Raw genomic sequence first — 23,775 nt, 5'->3', positions numbered from 1 at the left:
ACGTGTGCTAGTAACACCAATTGGTAATAATCGAATCTGAATGCGTTTGAAATCACGGATGCGATAACACAGTTGACTGATTCTTGCGATGTGAATCTTTTACAAGGATTGGCCTGCGGTTAGAATTTTTTATACTTTCTCATGAGTAACTTAACTGTAACAGCTTTTAATCATGTGATTGTGAGTCTAATAAGAGTCCCCAAAGTGATTAGTTTTCCGTATATACTATACTTATCTTTACTTCTTTATCATTATTAAACACCCTAATTACTATTTAATTTACCACATCACTACACTATGCGACAAGACAGCGAAATAACCATCCACTAGTCTTATATTAATACAGTTTTACATAGGGAACTTGTAGTGTTGGGTATTGCAACTTCATCTTAGGCTTTCGCATAGTTTTATTGATTCCGCCGTTTGTATCGGGATTACCTGAAGCACAGCTAGTTGATATAAATATAGTTTGCTTTCAAATCTCTTTTATAAGAGTCATGTTGTTATAGACACACTTGTATTTAAAGATGTAAAGGTATACTAGCTAAATCAAATACATGAACGGGGATATTTCTTAGATGCGTCTTGTGTGCTATGCTTGCTGGTATGCTGACGTCACTTCTTGAGACATTTGGCCGATCTTTGGCCATAAAAGATGACAGAACAACAGAATAATTCGGACTAAAAGCTAGACAACCAAGAGAAAACTAGGCAACCTACGAGTTGTATTAGTTAACTGTTCCGTGAACTCGCGACATTAGGTTCGGGCTTATGATTAATCAGTTTGGGCTTGTAATGCGTAATTATTAATACATTTTCATAAATATACGTTTACACAAAAAAACACACACAAAAAAACCCAAAAAAACCCACACACAAACACACATAAATATATATGCCTGATACATAATGTATATAATCAAGTCTTATTGGATATCAATAACGAATTATCGTGAGAGGAGGAGAACTTCCCATTTAAAACTTACATCAAGTTTTCGTAATATCAAGGACGTACAATAGAAATGCCTTGATGCTGTGTGTCGAAGCGTGACCGACGTAATTCACAACGTGTCTTGTTACAATATTTATGACGTTTTAATGGCCTCCCACTCGTCACGATACACTGATTCACTGTTTTAGGTGTTTTTATTGCTACGAAAGAGTACCCAGTCGACCTAACTAACAGAGAACACTATGAGGTTAGACAAATGTTTTTGTTTCAAAAGGATTTTTGAGTTTTTTCTTTGTAAGCTTTAAGTGTTATCTCTCCTCAGAATTTGTTTTACGAATGTGATTTGATTCGCATTGATCACAACATTATAAATGATATGGTATTCATGTTTATTTAAAGGATATCGCTACATTTTAATAAAGATTCCATAAGAGATGATGGAATCGTATAAATTATTTCATAACATCAACACTTTGGACCTGTCAGTAAGAAAGATAGAATAACATCGAGCATCTAGCTGATTTTCTTTAAAATTTCGATGATAAAGAGATACTTGATTCGACAATTGTAAGGCGACATATAGAAACACGATTTCTTTCTTTAGAATAGTTGCCACTCATCCTTAGACTGTTGTTCTTCTGATCAAAATTACATGTAGTACATAAATGTATGTTAATGTTATATAAAATATCAAAGAAACACAATTTAACAAAGCATGACAATTTATTGACTCGTGCCCTATCCGGACCTCGAACTCACGATCTACGGCTCCCAATTGCCTAGCCAAACATACCTGCGCCTTCTACCACAGCGCCACATATCCACATCCCCCTGTTAATGTTATATATATATGTACTTACTTCACAATAAACTTTTACTACCAGATTCTTTCACAGCCATATACATATAGGGGCGCAATGCCGTTTGAAAAGCTATGGATATTGGAGAAATACCTTATAGTCCGAAATATTTCGCCGATGTATTGTATGTCACTTCTTGTGACATTGGGCCAAACTTTGGCCCAAAAAAATCTTATTCGTTATCAATCAGGAAACATCGTCTCTTTCTCAAAAACAAGATTTTTTTTGTGAAATCTGGTAGCAAAAGTTACTTGTGAAGTTGGATATGTATGAAATCAATATTATCTTTTATCACTTATATAATATCTTATTTCATTTATAATGAAGTGTCTATTATATTGCAAATGGCAATGCTAATTATTTACGTATGTTGATGCGAGAGTTTTAATTTTGAAATGTCATGACTAAGACAATCCGGTTGAAATCGTACATGATTTTCTCGATCACGACACTCCCGTTGAAATCGTACATGATTTTCTCGATCACGACACTCCCGTTGAAATCGTACATGATTTTCTCGATCACGACAATCCCGTTGAAAACTGATTTTCTTTTCTTTTCTCACTTCTTGTATTCCGGTGGCATTATATAATTTTCCAAATTGATATAAATCGTTAAAATACTTGCTTTGTGTTTTAAATGTGAGAAATAAATGAAAGCAGACAATTATATTGAACAGTTTTATTTTAAACATGACATTTGTACGTATCACCATGTGAAAACAATGTAGTGTAAGGACACTTTCACATCAACAGGTATTTCCATTAACAATCATGTCTTTGTTTTAAAAGAAACAAGTTCTGTTGGGACCGGTCATGAAGTGGATGGTTAAAAATATCTTTATTCCAATCATCGGAAGTAGGATTCTCGTAATATTTCTAAATCGCAAAAATTTGTATTGTTTTGGTGCATATGAATTGTTTTCTTTGAATTTATTTTCATATAAATATAATTTTTTTTAAATATATAAGTAATGGCATATTCTGACCTATTAAATCACAAGCAATGCAATATGATTTCGTATACAAATAATATTCGATCTAAACCACTCTGCATCAATGCGAGACCATAAGTAGCAACATAAAACAAAACTGTTCATACGTTTGTAAAGGTAAATAAGTTTTCATAAATCTAAATACATATTAACAAAGTATTCCATTGCAGAAAAGATCAGTCCTGCATATTAAATCACATGTATAAAGTTGATACACTATCTAAAGATCTCTTTCAAGGAAATAGGGAAAAAACAAATAAATAGTGGTTAAATAGAACGTTGTTGTGATTAAGAAATACAAGACGTCATTTTCGTAGTCAACGGTTTTCCCAATGTCGTACTCTAATGCAAATAACATTTAGTTTGGGAGGAAATACCACTTCAGAAGAACAGTTCGACCATAACGGGATAATTTTACTTTATAAATATTAAGGAATATATATTCATCACAACCATCAATAATCTTTAATTAAACAACTGATGTATGAAAAAGAGTTTTTATCATACAACTCGAGATTCATACAAGATAATGTAAAAGAAAACAACCGATTCGGAAGCATATTTAATATAAATTAAACTTTTGACACCGGAATTCAGACAGTATAACCAAATACAACGTAACGTTAAAGTTACGACCACATTCCTGTTGATAAAGATCGCATTTTACCTAATAAACTTCGCTTTTGAAATTAATTCTAATATTGTTATACATTGCTGGGAAAGCCATCTTAGTGGGTAAATATGAGAAAGTCCAGAAAGGCATTTTGTTGTATGGTGTAATGCTATAAGGGTGGTACGCCATTCCGTTGTATGGCTTCCGTCTGCCTCCATCCGTCCAATAACGTAAGTCAATGCGTGGCAGGTACTCACACCCAACAACGGGGTTCCTGGAATAAAAGATATATGTTTTATTACCAAAGAAACGTATAACTATATGAAAAGTGCATTTGTATTATCACGGAAACATACTCTATGTATTTTTAGACGTTGTGATGTCACTCGTGGGTAAATTCTTGGAACCTCAGTGACGTCTATACACTTTCTTAGAAACATTTTATTGTGAAATAATAATTGAAATTTATGGGTATCTACACTTCAACCTAATGGTGCGTCTTCGTGAATAAAAATATGATATTATCAAAGTTGATAATACAGGCTTCTGAATGGAAGGCAGACGCACCTGTGTCTCATACACAATTCCTGAAATCTGATTGTTTTTATCTTTCAATTTGAATCCAATACTTTTAACTTACAATTTTAATGCAAGTACAGGAATGTTCACTTGAAACACAATTTTAAGATGCAGTTAAACGCCTAATCGTCTGATGTGTTACAATTATAAACAATGAGTGCGCTTCATCAAAAATTTATAACTTTCAAAATAGCGTTGTGAGGTATTTTTTTTATTGCTTGTGTGTTCAGAGGGTACCACTTGGCAAATATTTATACCGTTTATATTTTTATTTACATATTTAAGGGGTTGTACACTTTACCTTCATTGACAGAGACCTAATATTATAAATTATAAACATTGTATATTATTATATTATATTATTATAACTATTTTATCTCATATAAAATTATTTTAATCTGTCAATGTAATGCCTCATTTAAATGAATGACCTTGACTTTATTCAAGGTCAAAGATATAAAATAGGCTCAAATCTTTAAACGCTTTCTTCTTAATTACTGTACTAAGAGATAAACATGTATAGAGCTCATCATTGGCACTACAACGTGATTTGGGATCTCAGTCAATGTTTCTTAGGAAAAAAACGTCTTTACAAGTGATAATTTATACATTTAGGGTAAATTTTGTTTTGTTATCATCTTCTTTTGAAAAGAACTTGCCGAGTGTTGTTTGATAAAAACACGATACCTCTGAGACAAAGCATCGGCAAAGACAGCGCAAATGTCAAAATGGAATTAACGACCTAAACACACGCGAGAGTGGGGGTCTACTTCATCTTTATAGAAATAGGTAAATACGGGGTAACTGTGTACCTATAATATCATATTTTTCAATTTTATCATATGGATAGGAGGTATAACGGATAACAGGTTTAGCTTAAGTTATACTTACTTGAAAGACGGTACCATGAAGGCATTCGGTTGAATTTGCCTCAGGCCGAGGTTAGTGCATAGTAGTTTAGATAAAGTAATTCCCTTAATTTCGTTTATCTGACCTGAAATAAGAGTGAAAAAATATACATTTAAAAAAAAGTTGTAATCATCCAAGGTAATCCTAAAAAAATATTTAAGTTGTGACCTGGGCTATACCTTCGATTTATATGTGGTTAATATTTCATTTTATGCTGTTCATTAGTTTCATATTATAATTGATAATTGATCTGAACACATACACATGTACGGAAATTAAAGCCTATTAACCAGTACCAATGAGTAAACCATGATCATTTACCCCTTCACAAACATAATAATACCAAATACTGTAACAGACGGTTATTTGTGGGTTTTTGTCAAATATTGCTACAGTTGCGAAAATATGATGGGCGAAATATAGAATAGTTGATAGACTATAGGTACCCTTATAGCTATGTCTCGAAATTTAAAATAGTCAAAATAACTTAAATCATAACCCTGGAAAATAACCGGCTTTAAAGTAAAATGTGTGATAAATCATTACTCCAGTAATTGTTAAACCCTATCTGGACCACTTATTGATTATAAAGAGCCTCACCTTTGGTGAATCCAATTGCAGGGAAATCATTTTCGTACCAGAATCTATCACCCATTTTGAATGCCTCAAACTGCTTTGAAATAATGCATGCAAATATGGGTCCTGTCTGTGCTCCCTTTAGTCTCATCTCTGCCAATCCTCCAGTGTAAAGGTCAATGTCGTCAGGGTGGCTACAACGAGAATAGAGACTAATTTATTTATATAATTTTATGGTTGCTCCCCATAAAACTCAAAGCCACATATTAATCGAAATGACCAAGTTATAAAAGATGACAATTTGTTATTAAGAATCATCACATTATTATATTCTTCGAAATCTATCATGTGGAAATACAACTTTTGTAAAATATATTACCACAGTTTACATCCTGTGGCGGGGGTTTAACAGAAATACGCTCATAATCCTGTAGAAAATCTAGCATTTTCAAACTTATTTTGGCTCTTCTTTGAACATTACAACATATTGTACAACAAACTAGAACTAAGACAAGAACCACTGGTACATGTGCCCGAAAAACTCCCATGAGTGATGAGACAATGCTATCTTAACAAAACCTTATTCAATAAATGATGCACTATATGCATTAATATAAAATCTATTTACATTTGCCTGGTTACTAGAGAGTTCAAACATTTAGGACAATTCTATAGCAATGTTTACTATTACTAAAACGCTATTGGTGATTTTCGAATGGTAACTTCATAGCCTTTCCGATTGAGGCATACATATATTTGTCACTTCCCTACTTAAGGTACATGCAATATCATTGGAATAAACATGCTTAAGTGGTTTAATTTCTTATTTCACCTGATTGTATCAGGGTAGCAGCATTCGATAGTTTAAGATATTTTACAAGAATATATGCGTCTGAATTGGTCGATTAATCTTTAAAACAGAACTGTTACACAATTAAATTAAGATGAAAAAAAAAAATTTCCACGTTATTATTTTTTTGTATTAAATAGTCATTATTGAAAAATAAAGTTACAAAAACATTCCATTCAAAATGTTTATGACATACTAAGGATGCAAAATCTTCCATTAAACTTTTCAAAGTTTATATGGAAACCCGCTAGTTACTTACTGATATACTTTGGAAAGAAGCATTGCTGATTCTGGATCCATGTCGACAAGTCCCCCTGGTCCGACTCCAAAGTGGAACGCAGGCTTTAAGCCACACCATTTTCTCCAAGCATTATATGGAGCTATGCCATGATCACGACCCCGTTGTATATTCAGTGCTGCTAAATCAAAACTGTTTCCTTCCTTATCTAAGAAAAGATAATTTCTCAAGCCATCCTGAATTAACCGATCCTGATTGGCTTGCTTGCTGTTAAGCGTCCAGTGCGCTACTCGTCCACAGCCCAGACCGTGGTCATCAAAGATCATCGCTGGTCTGTTGAATGTAAACTGTACTGGTACTTCTTTGGTAACCTGTGAGTGTGGGTCTCTCATGCCCATTAAATTGGGGACCTGCGAATGTCCAAAACGGAATGCTGCTCCCCCGAACACATTAGAGGCGGTAGGGTTGACCTTGGGATTGTAGACAGTGTGATGACCTTTTGGCGTCGAGTACAGTCCGTGTGCCCTCATGTGCGTCTCACCGACAGTAGGCGGTAAGTATTCGTTATAGTTGATGTGTTGTAAAATGGCCGCCACAATTTTTCTGGCTTCTTGAAATATTTTCTCGTCGTTCCAGAAAGGGTTTAGATATTGAAGTTTTTTACAGATCCTGTTGTGTTCCCGGACAAACACTGTGTGGAGAAAGGCGAGTGTTGGAACAACAGAGTTTCTGTCATCCCCTGTAAAATATGAAATTATAACGTCAGACTGTAAGACTTCTATCAGTTTCACATCAACATCGGATAAAACGAGTATTTATATTTTTTGCATATGAAGATAACCTAAATTAAACACAAAAATGACCAAATTTCTAGGTACATACAAAATATAATTTTCTGTATCGAAGTGACTAGATGTCTGTTTTCGTTAAACAAAAGCTTAATTAAAAGGGATGTAAAGGTTTTAGTTACCTGCGTCAAAGCAGTATTCTCCCGGATTAGAAAGCATACATTTCGATTCATCTGCTGGGGGCAGCAAACCCTTATAGCTCATCTTCAACATACCTGTAAATCAAATAACACAGAGAGTAGATTAACGCGTAGGATAATCGTTCGGTAGTTCAATTCAATGTCTATTTGCGAAATTGATGCGTTTTCTTCCTCATTGATGTCTTTCCCACTAGAAATAGTAAGGAGAATTGAAGTACTTAATTCCTGCATTAACTTTTATTATTCTACCTACATTTAGCGTACGATCAACTTAAAACATGCATCCGTTTTTCACAACTTTTCTTTGTCTTTTAAAAAGAAAAGGGTTTGCTATTGGGGAGATATTTAATACATTGCCAATAATTCTGAAAGAGTCTTCTTTTTATTGGGTTTTCCTCAATTCAAAAGCGAAACAACATCATTAGTCTAGAGGTAACTTTAATGAGCAATGCTTTAAGACTGGCAGGTTTATGCATGCGTTTGGGTGACTTTATACAAGCAAATTCATTATTTTTACTACATATCTGACTCTACTCACCTCCATATCCTGTCCGCAGTCTGTTTTGTATTTCCTCGGTGGAGCCGTACACTAAGGAACCGTCAATGAAGGAAGACTGTTGGTTGACAGGGTTTCGCACACCTGTAATTCAAAATCGTCCATTTTATTCATAGTTTAAAATAGCACAGATTTGTCATGCATTTGATGTATCATTTTAAACCAACAACCAAATCATAGAACTTTCCTTTCAATAGGTACATGAGATTAATTTATTAATTCAATAGTGTTAGAAACAGGCATTTTCATTGCTGTATAATTCATACTATCATCTAAAAGATCCAACAAAACTGTAAGTACTCATGAGCAACATATTTCATACTATTGAACTGATCTGTCCTAGTTACAATTTGTACATCCTCGTTGAGCAGTACTGATGGTGGATTGTTGGTAATTGCCTACAGCGATTTGTCACGAATCTTATACGATCATTTTGATTTTACAATTGTAAATGAAGTTATAGCTATATTTGAAAATAGTCTTACCCATATCACATAACTGTGTTGGCGCGATAGAAGATCTGACGAAGTTCATGCACTTTGATCTAAATCGGGGATCGGGCAAAGGCACCTTTATCGGAAAACAGGATCCCCTGTTTGTTAAAAATAGCATTGTGATTAGACAAGGGAAAACAAGGAAAGAAATGAGAGAATGCTATCCAATCATTTATTGGATTGAAGATAAATTTTCAAATGTGATATTTTCTTGGAAAACGATAAAATAATCTACTCAACCAAGTATATTTTTATTAAGACAAACTAATATTAAAACCAATGTGTATACATGTATCATAATTGATTTTCATCTAAGCTAGATAAATAAAAAAAACCGTTGATATGACATATGTTTACATACCTTTGATCGGCGGCAGACTCCCCAAGTGAACAACACATAATATCCGAGTTGTTGAAACCTGTAAAGATAAAAGAAAAACATCATGGACTGGAATGAAAGTGATATTATCAAGCATGTTTCATGTGAGATACTATTGATAAATGATATGAAAAACTATAATAACATACGTGGTAACAAAATGGTTGATACAACAAAGTGATAAAGGTGGCTATGGGATAGTATAAAACGCATGTACAACACGGTTCTGACAAACACGCTTACACCAATTCATACTGATCTTCGTGATAAAGACTCAAATAAATAAATTGTTTGTTGTAAATACCTATAATGAAATATGTTTATACCGAAGTAACTTCCAGAGAATCGTTATAACCGTTAGGATATACCCACCTTTGGTCATTGGGGTTCCTTGTAAGTCGTGGTCGATAATCTGGCCCCAGGACATCAATAGTACGGAGTAACCATTCTCGTCAAATCGACACGTGCCTGTACTATGGATTACATTGCTGATCACTCTGGCACTCGGTAGATGTTTACCGGTGATACTGAAGATTCGAGGCATGTTTATACCTGTACCAAAAGGATTGTAATATAACAATTTGTAACATATCATGTTTCTCCTTTTTATAGTATTTATGGATTAACTTAAATAGATTTTTTGTGTTATATCCCCGTAAGATAAAAATCTATTCAAATTAATCCTTACAATACAATTTACAAAAGATAATCTCTTCAATATTCAAAATTCATTTTGGGACTCTTTTGTCTATGAAATCATTACGCCGTCATCCCAGCCAATCAGGAGCAACGTTTCAAAAGGCGACGCCATTTTTTCCTTTATGGCTGATAAGGTAATTTTTTAAGCCAATGGAAATGCTCGTAACAAGTAAAATTCAATATTTCATCTTATTTAACTGACTTCGTATCGCTATTTGGTGTGGTTGGTTTGGGTTGGTTTGATGTCCCATTATCAACGACAGTGACATATCATGTCGAAGATGTTGAGAAAAGAGAAATGAAGGGTACTGCTACAAATCAACTTATTTTTATGCATTAACTCAATTCGACCAACTACCCTTTAATTTTAAAATACCTTCCATAACATCAGTGATTCAAACATTACAATTTTGAAATTTATTCAGAAAGACTTATCTACAAAAGTAATTAATTAGTAGTGCTGTTAGAAAAGAAAGTGCGTGCATCAACAGAAAGAATACATCAAGTCTACATATGAAGTCTTATGCATTGAACGCACTTAGAACATACCGTCGCTGTATGCCGCCGGTAAGTATCGAAGCTGTGGCCTCATTGAGGCGCCCCAGTTGGGATGTTTCAGGTTGTTACAAGTGCCGTCGGCCGTACGATACCACTGTTTTGGGTTACATCTGGGGACTGGGCAGCTACAGTATGGATCAATACACTGCCGCCACTTCTCAACGACTTTCGGGTCGGACTGTAGTACTTCTAGGGGCAGTTTTGTTCTGTCAGAAGTGGAAAAGAAAAATTATGTATTTATTCATTTTTTATATAATATGTATAAATTGCCGATCGTCAGTAAAAGAGTAATAAAAGTCTCTACTGATACTATTTTTCGGATTATTCAGAGCGGGTTTTAACTTCGCTTTAAAATGTCTAAAATTCATGAAACCGTCAATATATATCATTGCATTGAAACGCGAGGTTTAACAGTATAGATCTCAAAATAATTGAACGTACTATTTGCATATATATATAGGGACTATGTCAATGGTGAATTTTGCAGGTTCAAAAGCCCTATTTTATATGATATATCACCATTTCCATATGTATCTTACAGACTAAGTAGTTCCTTTGTAGCCCGAACACTGATGTAAGCTTTATCGTTTAGCTGCGATACTTTCCCTCGGTCTCCAGAAAACATGAATCGAGCATGGTGCCACAAATGACCTTCCGACAACTTACGGTCATTTCCTAAAACAGAAAATAAACATTTTACTATACAGAATCATAGCGGCAAACAATGTCAAAAATATCAATCAAAACAATGAAATGAGCGTCAAAAGTCATCGTGATTTGCGAAAATAGATGTTTTGGTTCTTGAAACTGGTTTGTCTTAGTTTTCAAATAGAATGACGTACCCGAATGGAAATGTTGCTCTTCAAAATGTTTTTTAATTTCCAGCTCTTTCACTGCAGTCTTGATAGAGTGTGATATCATGTCGGAAAGTGTGGCATAATTTAGATAACCGACAGGTCCGGGATTTGACAGACATAATGGGAGAAGGGAAACAACTGTCACAAGACTGGTGAAGCTCATCCTTAGAGTGGACGCCATCTTAAGCCTGCAGATAAACAGAAGAAACAGTAGGTAAATGGAAACACCAAGTGTCAAATGAATGGTTTCCCTAACCAATGCATGGTACTAAAATAACGTAGTTACACTCGGGTTCAGTTAAAATAACTGTTATTATTTGAAAAAGAAAATACGTTTAGTTATTTTGCGGACATCACATATAGTCTTTGTTTGATCAACTAATGTCCTATAAACAGCCAGTGTCATGTTAGGGCGTCCGTCCATATATGCGGTATGTAGCGTGTGTGTAGTGCGAGGCGCGTGTTTTGAGAGACTACGGTTCTTTTTTTGTATAGTGGAACTGTTGCCCTTTTTATGGTGCTTTATCACTGAAGCATGCTGCCGAAGACACAAATAAATACACTCCACCCGAACCAGTTGCCCTACTCCCTGTTTGCTGAACGAACGCTAGGCAGGAACAGAACCTATCACTTTTATAGCATTTGGTGTGTCTCGATCAGGGGACAAAACCCAGAGCCTACCTCACAAAGGCGAGCGCTCAACAGAAGGCCAAGATTGAGGCGGTGTCAAGGAAGACGTTAGGAAGTTTGAAAGGAGAGAAAAGAAAACATCCTAAAGTTTTTGCTTTCGCGTTTTACGATCATGCAGTAGGAGCAGCAGATAAAATTTTAACGCCCTACCAGTCTCAGAGAGGTGTATTATGTACTCATTTGTTCCCTATTTGCAACAAGTCGCGTACGAGATCGCTCAATCCAACACATGGACAAGCGTTTTGTTCTTTGTCAAGGGTGCTAAAGAGATTATTATTTTCTAAAAAAATCCATTTTAGAACATTTTCCTATGCACACAAAACGTAGAGACCAAATAATAGTACACATTCGATGTACCAGCATCGTTATTCACCCAACAACCGAATCTACAGTACGAACATGTATGTCAGCCTGACAACATTAATATACAGAGTGTTAGCAATAAAAAGTTATGACCGCTGACAAACAGGTTATGATTTAGGACGATACTTTTTGTATATGGCGTCGTCTTATATTGGTATTCTAACGACGATGGTATGAACTGTGTTAAGGAACGTGAGGTGAAATATTAAGTCACAAACTTATGACATCTCATTTATTATGTAAAAGAAACATAATTACTATTCCTAATTATGTCACCTGACCTTATTTGTTTATCCGGCACATTAATGACAAACGAATCTATAACGATTCAGCGAGAGGTCGTTTATGTATGTGTGAAGTATTATTGAGGTTTGGTTTTTTATTACCGGCCGATGTCACAAGGACTGTGTCAATCATATTTGTGTCACCGAAACATACCAGGACGCTTCTGTTTTATACTTGTAGTACAGCTATGTATGTATGAGAGGTGATGTCAACTATGATATCGGTGTTGAAAACGTGTGACCATTATCGTCATTCTCATTACTTCATTCGAATTTGAATCCATTCATCATCTTTCTATTTTTGATACGTGACGTCAAAGAATAGTATACATATTATTTTTTTTCTTAACGAAAAAGTGTGACATCATTATCATTCGATTAAGTCTCTTAAATTTAATAACAAACGCATCATATTTTGAATTGACAGTGTATTATAATTGATATCAAAGTATCTTTTAATTAAACTGGTAAATCTTCTCTCATGAAAAAAAATATTGGGACTGAACTTTTATTTTTCATTACTTCATCTCAATTTGATAATAAATACACGTCACATTTATACAGTATATGATGAGTGATGACAAAGAATGGTAAATCTTGAAGACACCATATTGTGACATTATTGTCAATATCACCGTAAGTCATTTAACTTCAAAATAAGTAGATCTTCGACAGTAGACAGTAGTCGTTTGTCAATGGGCCAATTACTTCACCTTCATTATATTCGTCTATCTAGAGATCAAGATAATTCACTTATCATCTTTTCATTCACATATTTTCGGGATTTTAAAATATGGCATTCATGTCAGTCAGGATAAAGAATCAAAATGTTTTCATGAACATCAAGGTCACTTATTCATCTCATACATGTATAACACTGTCAGGATTATTTCACATTTCAAAAGATATGAAAATTAAGCTAACATTTGAAAATTGAAAACCGAGTCTGTTTTGACAAAGGCATTTTCGTCCTTTTAGGATTCCCTACAGGCGCCAACGACACCACACATTCGTATAGTTAATTCATAGCTAATTCATAGGAAAAATTAAAGAAAACTTATAACCGTTTCGTTCTGACTGTTTGGTGACATTAAAGACACTTTCAATGTTTTCCTTTTTTCAGACTCATAAGCGATGCTACTGATAAAACATTTGAACATGTGAAGGCGATCAAAATGGAGACCCGAAGCAATCAAAAACAAAAATAAGAGAATGTCTATTTTCTAGACATATACTTTTATAATATTATAGTATAAAAGGAATAAATATGGAAGATGAAAATTGATATTAAGATCAATTGAGTCAATAGTTTTTGTTTTTTTCTGGTTTTTTGTTTTTTGTTGTTGTTGTTGTTTTCGTAATTTTTTCCCATTTATACCTCCTCTTTTATCGCAGTTGACAGCTCCGATATTTATATAATATTGGAATTTAATAAGGATGTAAGGGTCGATATACGATTAATTATTATCATTTTAGCTGGTGTACACGTCTTGGTATTGTGTTTAACGATCAAGCATCGCCGGAGAACCGTGGAAAAAGTACTAATAAACTTCAGTATGTCAGTAACAACACAGGGGTTCATGTGTTGGTCCGTTTGATCCTAAACAGATATTTTTGTCAGGTGAAAATGTTCAATTAGCGTAAATTTACTAATATACCCACAAAAAAATCTCTTCTCAAATTCAACTTCCTATGAATCGATTTTCCGAAAATAGTACCCATAATATAATTTGTTTTTTAATATTTTATAATTCAATAATTGCGTTGTAATGTTTACAAAACTTTGTTTTGAAACTTAAAGTTGTATTTCTTGTAAATTTCACCATCACAAACTGTGTAAATATGGATGCTTATATATGATGGTTAAGTTCCATAGAAGCACCAAATTACTATTGACATAGAGGTAAATGTCGCATGAATATAAGTTTTGAAAGACCCGCCATAGTCAAAGACATGTTTCAAACTTCCGGGTAATATCTGATAACATGAATAGCATCACGTGATCGACATTGGCGATACCCGTATAGATCGGAACCACCCGAGTCGTATCATGTGGATAACATCGCTAATACCTGTACTGATCGGAACAGTTCGGAGACTTCCGAGCTATTTAAAATGTGTACATGTTAAAAATCAATATTTAAATTTAATTGTTTCATAACTATGTTAATTCGAATAAGTCGGTAAATATGGAAAGTTCAAAAATTATAGAGGCGGGGAAGATATATAGAACACTTTAAAATAAAATGCTTTTTATGTCAAAACTACAGCATGTCACAGACCATACAACTTAAAATAGTCTCTCAAAATTGAGAAATAAACTGTAGATATTGATTATGTTTTATCATCATATACGCATTTTTCGAGATTTGCATGTCTTACATGGAGTTAAAATAAATAAGACCAACTCATGTAAAAGACTATGTGCCTTGATTTAACATTTAAGGTAACACAAGGGATAACAAAATAAAAAACATTTACATAAAGTAATTACATGGCAGTGAAAATACTCGAAAAATTGAATTAAATAAATTAAACAACACAATATTTTTATTAAACAATGTATTGAGTTCAAATTATTCCAAAAGGGTGCTAAAAGATATTTTATTAATTTATTTTTTTAAAACAAAACCTCTGTGAAAAAGCAATTGAATCATTGTCAATTTAAGTACACAATCAATAATTGCTAATGATAACCGCTGTCAATACCACCGTCCGCCTGTGGTACTTGTGTGGTGTAGACCTGTCATATATAGCCAGGTAAGTATGATGCATTATCCATTGTATGCAGAACTGTCAGACAATAGCCCGGGGACAATGGCCCAGTGATAGATTTGATTTACATTGTAAACCGCTCGTCAGGTCTGTTAGAAATCGAGTGGTCGTCCTCGATATAGATTTGACCTTGTTGGTAGACCTTGTATTTGGACTTTTTTGTAATATATGTGGTAGATAATACAATGGAATAGTATCGGTATCAGCAGCTTTCTTGCTTTAATGCAAACTGATAAATACTTTTATCCTAATTTACAGTACATAACATAACCTATGTTCTTTTTATTGATGTGAACAAAATTATATACATATTTAAACGCTTCACAATCCACAAAGATGACAAAAATCACGTATCTTTAATAAAAAAATGAGCAAATATAAACAATTGTTTATAATATGTCTTTCATTGTGGTGATGATATTTTTATAGTACACATAAAGATACTTTTCAGATTAAAATAATGTGATTTGTTTTCATGTATTATTTCTTTCCGTTGTTTTAGAATCTATGACTCAACAATTTGCATTTCCCACGTGAAATCTTCAACCAAAATATGATATTTAAAACAATATCAAAAAATAAAATTAGACAACAAATTCGATAAATGGCGCCCTTGTTTTTACATGATGATAGTTTAAAAAGTTTGGGAAATCCTCAATCAATTTATTGTCAACAATGTTTTAAATCGGACGTTTAAAGTGGGATAGTATAACACAACAATTAGCTAAATTGTATCAATATTCAAATCCGATAAATGAAAACATTACATATAATTTTGTGCCCGTTTTGGCCTTAAAGTACGGAAACATTAATAAGTTATTTAGTGATTAAATTGTTGAATTTTAAAAATAGAGTACATTGCGGATGCAACTGGTGTAATAGTTGTGTATCATTGCAAATAAAGTTGCTCTCGTAACCATCCTTAACATACAAAAATGTTTTCCATAAAGAAACCATAGAGTGCACTCTTTTGCTCTCGTAACCATCCTTAACATACAAACATGGTTTCCATCAAGAAAAATGTAAGGACTGCCAGGTTTGATGGTGGTGGAAAGCCGGAGTACTCGGAGAAAAACCAACGGTCAGCGGTCGTTACCTGGCAAATGCCTCACATGGGCTTCGAACCGGTATCCCAGAGGTGGAGGGCTTGTGGTAATACGTCGGCACATCTTAAACCACTCGGCCACTGCGGCCCCTTAAAAATCATACAAATGGCTTCAGACGCGTTAAAAACGTTAGTAACAACACAGAAATTTTGTACTGTAAAATCAATTTTTTATGCATTATGTATATTTAGATGGAAACTTTCCTGCAGAAATCACTTTACAATTACTAAAAACACTGTAAAAATGTGAAATGAAAATGTAGACCACAAGGCTTCATTGTCTGACCGAAGGTACTCATTTCGCTTCACTGTAGATGTAACGATTTTTCGCAGTACGGCTAAAATCATTTTCTGCTCTTATGTGTATTTGTAAATTTAAAACCAATGCATTGGAGGTACTGTAATTTTCAACATGTAGGTAAGTTTTGGTGATGAATAACATATCAAAAGCTCGTCTTGATTCGTAAGTATGAAAAATACGGCACATATAACTTTAAATAAATCGATGTGAAGGTTATCGCATGATTATAACCGATTCATTTACGTTGTGTACATATACATGTACTGCTTGCTTCGTTAAACAACTGAAGAATTAGGGCTGTCATAAATGACCTTGACAGGTGTAAATACAGGTGCGTAAGTTTGTGTCATACAATTATCAATCAATTACATTTCTAACAATAGGCCCCTGGGACTTAGTGGTCAAATGAGTTACGATACAGAGAATGAAACAAAAACATGTATACACTATATTGGCCCATCAGACCAGTCAATGATTTTGAAAATTTGACTTTTTAATAAATGAAGAGTTATTTGATTCCATCAAATCTATGAATTCTGTGAACATTATAAAACCTCTCTCGCGTTTACATCTATACGTCATCGAGAATGTTGTATAACTTGTTTCTCAACCGATGTAAAACAAATTAAAGTTAATTTTAAAGTTTATTTTAAAAGCTGTGAATTCAAAATAAGATTTTTTGAAATTCTAGTATTTTTGACTGCTATTGGCCCTGCCCCTCTGGTCCCTTCAAATTTTAGCAATTTTGACCCATTTTGGCTCCGCCCTCTTGCCCCTGGGGGTCGGCCAGGACTTAAAATACTATCTCTGGCTAGTAATTCTAAAAAAGTTTGACTTATTTCCTTTGAAAATAGAGCAAATAATTCGTTTTCCTCTATAATCCATAGTAAACTTGACCCCCCTCCTCAGGGGAAAACGTGATACCCTAATTAACAATTGTTGTAAAGGACCTTAAGATCTATCCATCTACCATTTCTGGAATTTCAAAAGATTTTGAAATCTAAGCCTACTTGACCCCTTTTTGCCCCATTCCTGAGGCCCTTGGAGGGCTAGGACAAGATAATTCACATTTTGGTTGATCTTTGGATATGGAAGGTTACTGTAAAATTTCAACAAATGTGTTTCAGAAGTTTTGGACAAGAAGTCGAAAAAATAAATTGTTTATCACAATACGACTCACGATGGACGAAAGCGGACAAAAAAAAAGCGATTTGAATAGGTCACGTGAGACTTCGTCTCAGGTGGCTTAAAAACATGAATAGGAATATGCTGATTAAAAATCAATACCACTGTAATGCATTCGTTTGCTCTTTCTACCGCTAACATTATTTGGATATCTTTTTCATACAATCAAATATACGCAACATACGTACCTAAACCGAAACGGCCCAAAAGTTATAAACTCTTTGTTAATATGTATATCGTCCTAAATATTTCTAAATAGTTAAATCAAATGTTAGTTTCCATAAGGCGGGTCGCCGTATGTTCCCGCAGTCTTCCATATTGCCGCGCAGAAGAACCTTGATAGTTAACATAGATTTACACGGGTAATCTTGTTACTGTTGTAACTTCCTCTCAGGCTATGTCTATAGGGATTTTGATGTTATATATGTTAATAATTTTTTTTTATGTTTGTTTTTAAGGAAACTTAAATTGATGAATCTTATATGATAATATGAACATCAGTGGCGTAGGAAGATGAAACGTAATGGGGGCAAAGGTCCTCAATATTTTGTAACCCCCCCAGGAGGAGATTAATTCAACACACAACCATATATACTTTACATACTTTTTTCATATATCATAAAATATAATCCTTGTACACATTTATAGACAGTGGGGTCGCTAAAAGGAAATTAACGAATACGCAAATTGGCCAAATTAGCAAGTGAGCGCCGAAGGGGTGAGCTTTTGGGGTCTGGGGGTCGACCCCGGAGAAAAATATTACGATTTAGAATGGCTGAGATGAGTTTTACAATGTATTTTGATGATTTTGCGAGCGTCCGAAAGCGCGAAATTTTGGTGTTTGGGGGGTTCGGGGGTCTCCCCCGTGAAAAAATTACGATTTAGAATTTTAATGATTTTAAAGCGTTCTTACCATGATACTTTTTCGGTTTAAAGTAACCTGCATTAAGAAATAATAATTCTGATAATTGTGTCGTCATATCATTGTGCACCCCGCTCGATCTGAACATACCGGCTTCACACCATCGGCACATTGTTTTGTAACTCAAAATAATAATGAATTATGTCTTGCTAAGACATCTAAACAAAGTAACCTTTTAAGAGACATTTTTAAATACAAATGTAGTACGTAGAATCCATTAATGGACATTTTAAGTGTAGTTCATGTGTATTGAATTTCTACTATTAAAGGTTTGAACATTATGTGCTTGAACGTTTTAGGAACGTTTTAGAACGAAGTAAGAAAAATGTGCAGGAGGACCCTTTTTTCTTTCAAATATTCATTTTTTGAACATTTCAGTTGGCAAAAATGGGGGGGGGTGGGTGGCAAAAAGACATATTTGCCCCCCCCCCCCCGGGAATGGGGGGGGGGGCAATTGCCCCCCTGCCCCTCCCCCCCCCCCCCCGCTTTCTACGCCCCTGAATATTTAGAATTTTAGTTATCTTTTACGCTACGCTATGGAGGTTATTAGTATGACCACTGTTTTGATTAAAACAGTGGTCAAATATGCCATTACCGGGCTTAATAGTATCTTCAAAAATATGTTGAAAACTATTATGATTGATGAATTAATCTCTGAAAATCATTCTTCATATAGATAGACATACATGTACGTGTGTATAATGCCATATACACATTAGTTACAACACAGACTTGATGCATTATACTATTTTATTGTTTGTTTGTTTGTTTGATTAATTGACGTCCTATCAACAGCTATGGTCATGTAAGGACGGCCTCCCATGTATGCGGTGTGTTGCATGTATGTTGTGCGAGGTGTGTGTTTTGGTAGACTGCGGTATATTCATGTAGTGTCTTCTTGTATAGTGGAACTCTTCCCCTTTTTATAGTGCTATATCATTGAAGCATGCCGCCGAAGACACCAAGCAACATACCCCACCCGGCCACATTATACTGACAACGGACAAACCAGTCGTCCCACTCCCTGTATGCTGAGCGCTTAACAGGAGCAGAAACTACCATTTTTATAGACTTTGGTGTGTCTCGGCCAGGGGACAGAACCCAGAGCCTTCCGCACAGGGGCGAACGCTCAACTCAAGGCCAAAAGTGAGGCGGTGCCAAGGGAGGCATTAGGAAGGATGAAGTCAGTTAGGAAGAAAAGAAAAGATAATATCCTAAATTTAGTCGCCTTTTACGGTCATGCAATAGGGGCAGCAGGTACAATTCTAACGCCCTACCTGCGGGGCAAATACTATGGTATTTTATTGATTATGTATCATGCCTACAGAAATAAATTGTACACTTACAAACAATATTGTAAATATGCAAAATGAATTTGCAGACCACATCTTCTTGGTCTGACCGTCTTCTTGGTCTGACCGTATGTAGTCATTTCACTGCACTGCATACATAAATATCATAATTTTTGCCGGACTGCCAAAATATTTCAACTTTTATTTTGTACTTGTTAAATTAAGACGTTTGCATTAAAAGTATAGTAATTCTTAATGCTGGGAATATTTGGTGGTGAATAAAAATATATTATTAAATATTATGAAATATTATGAAATGTATAATATCTTGTTCTTTTGTGGGAATGGAAATTATGGCACTTATAACTTTAAAACACTTTAAATCTAAGTTAATGTTTTAATAAAGGTATTGTTTAAATTTTTATCGATGCCTGAACATTATATAAGGACTATCAGGTTTGATGGTGGACGAAACCGTAGTATCCGGGAAAAACCACTGACTAGTGGTCAGTACCTAGCAACTGCCCCGCATGGAATTCACACTCGCAAACCGGAGGTGAAGGGCTTGTGGTAATATGTCGGGACGTCTTAGCCACTTGGCCACCGCGGCCCAGAGGTGGAGGGCTTGTGGTAAATTTGTCGGGACTTCTTAGCCACTTGGCCACCGCGGCCCAGAGGAGTAGGGCTTGTGGTAATATGTCAGGACGTCTTAGCCAATTGGCCATCGCGGCCCAGAGGTGGAGAGCTTGTGAGAATATGTCGGGACGTCATAGTCACCGCGGCCCAGAGGTGAAGGGCTTGTGGTAATTTGTCGGGACGTCTTAGCCGCTTGGCCACCGCGGCCCAGAGGTGAAGGGCTTGTGGTAGTATATCGGGACTTCTTAGCCACTTGGCAACAATGTCTGTCTGATCAACTAGATACATATTAATAAGTCTTCGTCTTTAGTATATTATGAATTGTCACGTTTACTATCGATATGCTGAAATGCCAAAGCTGATAATGACGTAACAATTACGAACGGGTAATAATTCCGAGTTACAATTTACTAAGTGTTATCGTGGGAATTTTATTTGTACTTGTATTCAGTATGACTGCACTAGTGGTATAAATAACAGTTTACGAATTTCGGCCAGAATTTTTATAATTGTGATAAACAGAAAAAAATAATGATAAAATTAATTCAGTATATTCAGATAAAAACAAACCATGTAGTAAAATGAAAATTACACGACCATTTTCCCTAATCATCCCTTGAACTCACTTGTTTGTGTACATTTATGAGTGAGTTTGTCTTGCATACACAATGCATTTGGTTTTTTTGAACTATAATGAACTAGTTAGCTCAAAGTAATAAAGATATTACCTTGGCTGCTAAGGGGTTTGGTATCTAAATGGTTATGTAATGATCTGGACTTTCAAATCAGTTCGTGAATAGAATGATTGGTAGGTTATAGTTCTGTAAACATACAAAGACTAAGGTGAGTTCATTGTACTTAATTAACATTTGTTTTATTGCTTAAAGATACTACACCGCTGGCGAATGGTATTTATGTCTCTGTCAAAGCAGGAATAAACGAATCAGTATTTCTCTTCAGTTACAAAAATTACTTACTTTACACCATCACCATCGTTAAAACCTTTGAGATTATCATTTTACTTCAAGATAAAAATATTGAGAATAATTAATTCAACTCATGAGTATCGTTTATGCCCTGTCTTTAACCGCTGGTATTTTCTATTGGAGAACATTGTCATTGAATTTTCGTGTGTCGGTAAAAACGAACACTTCTATCAATTGTATGGGAACTGAGATGATATATATATTAGTGTATAATTTTATTAGGACAATTATATCTTTTTATAGTGATAATCTATACATCATTATATCAATGGCTGCTTTTTCTTTAGGTAATCGACATCAGAATATGATCGCGATATCAGACAAATAGCTTTTTTCCTGTCTGTAGGAATGTAGGAACACCTTTTTTCACACATTGAGTAAGGCAATAAACTGGGCGATACCAAACCAGTAATACTTGGCCATTTTTATGTAGGCATAAATGTTTTTTTGACGGAAGAAATGAAAGACTCTACAACAAAGCATAAAAAATAAATACTGTTAATTTCTTTCATATCTAATTCCTAGCAATGATCTTTTTATAAGATCTAAATGCTTGCCGACTTTTTATTGCCGAAAATAACTCTGCAATATTTTGAAACTGGTTCAATTTATGGATTTCAAGTTATAGCGGTACGGCTTGCCGTCAAAAACTAAATAAAACATTTTATCCATTCAAAAGCCTGGCATTTGAAACTCATCATTTGTGGTTTCGTTTGTTGGATTAAATCAACGTCCTTATAACATTCAGGCTCATGTTTGGGAGGCCACCCATAAATGCGGTGTTTTGCGTGTATGAATTACGTGGTACATATTTTGGGAGACTGCGGAATATTCGTGTTGTGTTTTATTTGCGGGCCTTGGTAATGGATGCAAATAGAGACTATTGTTATATAAGATATACCTTTGCATAAATACTTACTTTGCACTCTTATGTACATGCCCTCAACGTGATCTTGATGATAGGTACGTTCATAAAAGCTGCATAATTAGGATTGCATTCATATATATCAACTTCTCCTTCCCATTACCATTGCGAATTGGCGCAGTATCGCTAATGCGTTCAGAGTTGGACAATTATATAGAATAATTGTAACTCAGGTACGAAATTAATGTACCAAAGAAAGCCCAAAATATATGGAAGTACAATAATTATTTTTCGCCTACTGAAGGACAAAACGTGTTTCTAAGAAGATGCATTCTTTGTGAAAATTATCACAAAAAATTAAATTCTACTTCAAAGAAACCTGTTAGGTCTTCTTTAGATGCATACGATTGCACAGATATATACATTATTAGTATTTTCAAAGTATTTAAATATTTATTTTAAAATTATTACTAAATGATTTTCATAAACTATATCATTTTATTTCCGTGTGTACGTGTTGAAACAATTGCTATCCAGACTATCTGAACTCATGTAACACAATCGTTCACAACACGGAAATGTCAAAACATACAAGAAAAAGTTATCTTCGATTAAAAAAAGCAATTAGCACATAACAAGTAGATATGTACATGCGAATACATATGAAAGTATTTTCTGTCAAGAAATCCAATATCAAATTGTAAAATGTAACCTACCTTGGCCTGTTGTGGTGTTCAAATGATGACCAGTACTGGTCCACACCGATCGACACGGGGGTGATTATAAACTGACAGTCTATGACGGACAGGTAAAGTCCAGAGCTTTAGATGTTCAGACCAGGCAGGGCAGTAGGCCGGACGGTCAAACGCTCCGATAGGTTTAATGTTGGTTTTATTTCAGGAGAGTGACATTGTCATATTAACCTTCCAAATAGAAATACATGTTAATGACCAATTTACAGATTTATAGGTATTCACAGAATAGCATAATTAAATTATGTCTAGTTAAAGTCATATTTTATTACAAATCATGCCGATGTAAAAATAACAATTTCAATACCTTTTCAAATCAACACTAAACTGATTTTCTATTTTCAATTACAAATTCAAGTTTTTTTCTTGAAATGTTTCATAACATCATAAGCACGAATTAATTAACCTCAATACCACATATATTAATAAAATAACTTTAATCAGAGCTACCGAAAAAGATGAAAAGTCACATAATCATACGGTTATCCACATGTATTCCCAATATGATAGTTTTACA

The 23,775-nt window shown here is 34.5% G+C and overlaps 1 protein-coding gene across 2 annotated transcripts; it reads right to left on the bottom strand.

The window, feature by feature from the left end:
• Positions 1 to 2,478: 2,478 nt before the first annotated feature.
• LOC138334885 (peroxidase-like protein) lies at positions 2,479 to 23,378 on the bottom strand. 2 transcript variants are annotated; one of them, XM_069283711.1, is made up of 13 exons: positions 23,223 to 23,378; positions 11,088 to 11,290; positions 10,785 to 10,920; positions 10,237 to 10,451; positions 9,361 to 9,540; positions 8,971 to 9,028; positions 8,601 to 8,707; positions 8,098 to 8,199; positions 7,542 to 7,634; positions 6,593 to 7,310; positions 5,508 to 5,677; positions 4,890 to 4,992; positions 2,479 to 3,693 (listed from the first exon to the last, which is right to left on the bottom strand). In XM_069283711.1, exons 2-13 carry the CDS (start codon positions 11,281 to 11,283, stop codon positions 3,474 to 3,476), a joined length of 2,298 nt encoding a protein of 765 aa, XP_069139812.1. In that variant the 5' UTR covers positions 11,284 to 11,290; positions 23,223 to 23,378; the 3' UTR covers positions 2,479 to 3,473. The 2 variants fall into 2 exon arrangements, with proteins under 2 accessions (XP_069139812.1, XP_069139813.1); XM_069283712.1 differs by lacking the exon at positions 23,223 to 23,378 and adding an exon at positions 16,311 to 16,401.
• Between the last annotated feature and the right edge of the window lie 397 nt (positions 23,379 to 23,775).

The sequence above is a fragment of the Argopecten irradians genome, chromosome 11, assembly GCF_041381155.1.
Source record: "Argopecten irradians isolate NY chromosome 11, Ai_NY, whole genome shotgun sequence".
Taxonomy (NCBI): domain Eukaryota; kingdom Metazoa; phylum Mollusca; class Bivalvia; order Pectinida; family Pectinidae; genus Argopecten; species Argopecten irradians.
The sequence above is the reverse complement of the archived record's forward strand: the minus strand, read 5'-3'. Positions and strand labels throughout refer to the sequence as shown.

Excerpts from the sequence above, each read along its gene's own strand:
- LOC138334885 (XM_069283711.1), bottom strand. The coding sequence starts at position 11,283 with ATGGCGTCCACTCTAAGGATGAGCTTCACCAGTCTTGTGACAGTTGTT. Across the intron at positions 8,708-8,970 it reads GAGTCTGCCGCCGATCAAAG|GGGATCCTGTTTTCCGATAA; the intron begins GTATGTAAACAT and ends TTTAACAAACAG. Across the intron at positions 8,200-8,600 it reads AACACAGTTATGTGATATGG|GTGTGCGAAACCCTGTCAAC; the intron begins GTAAGACTATTT and ends TTTGAATTACAG.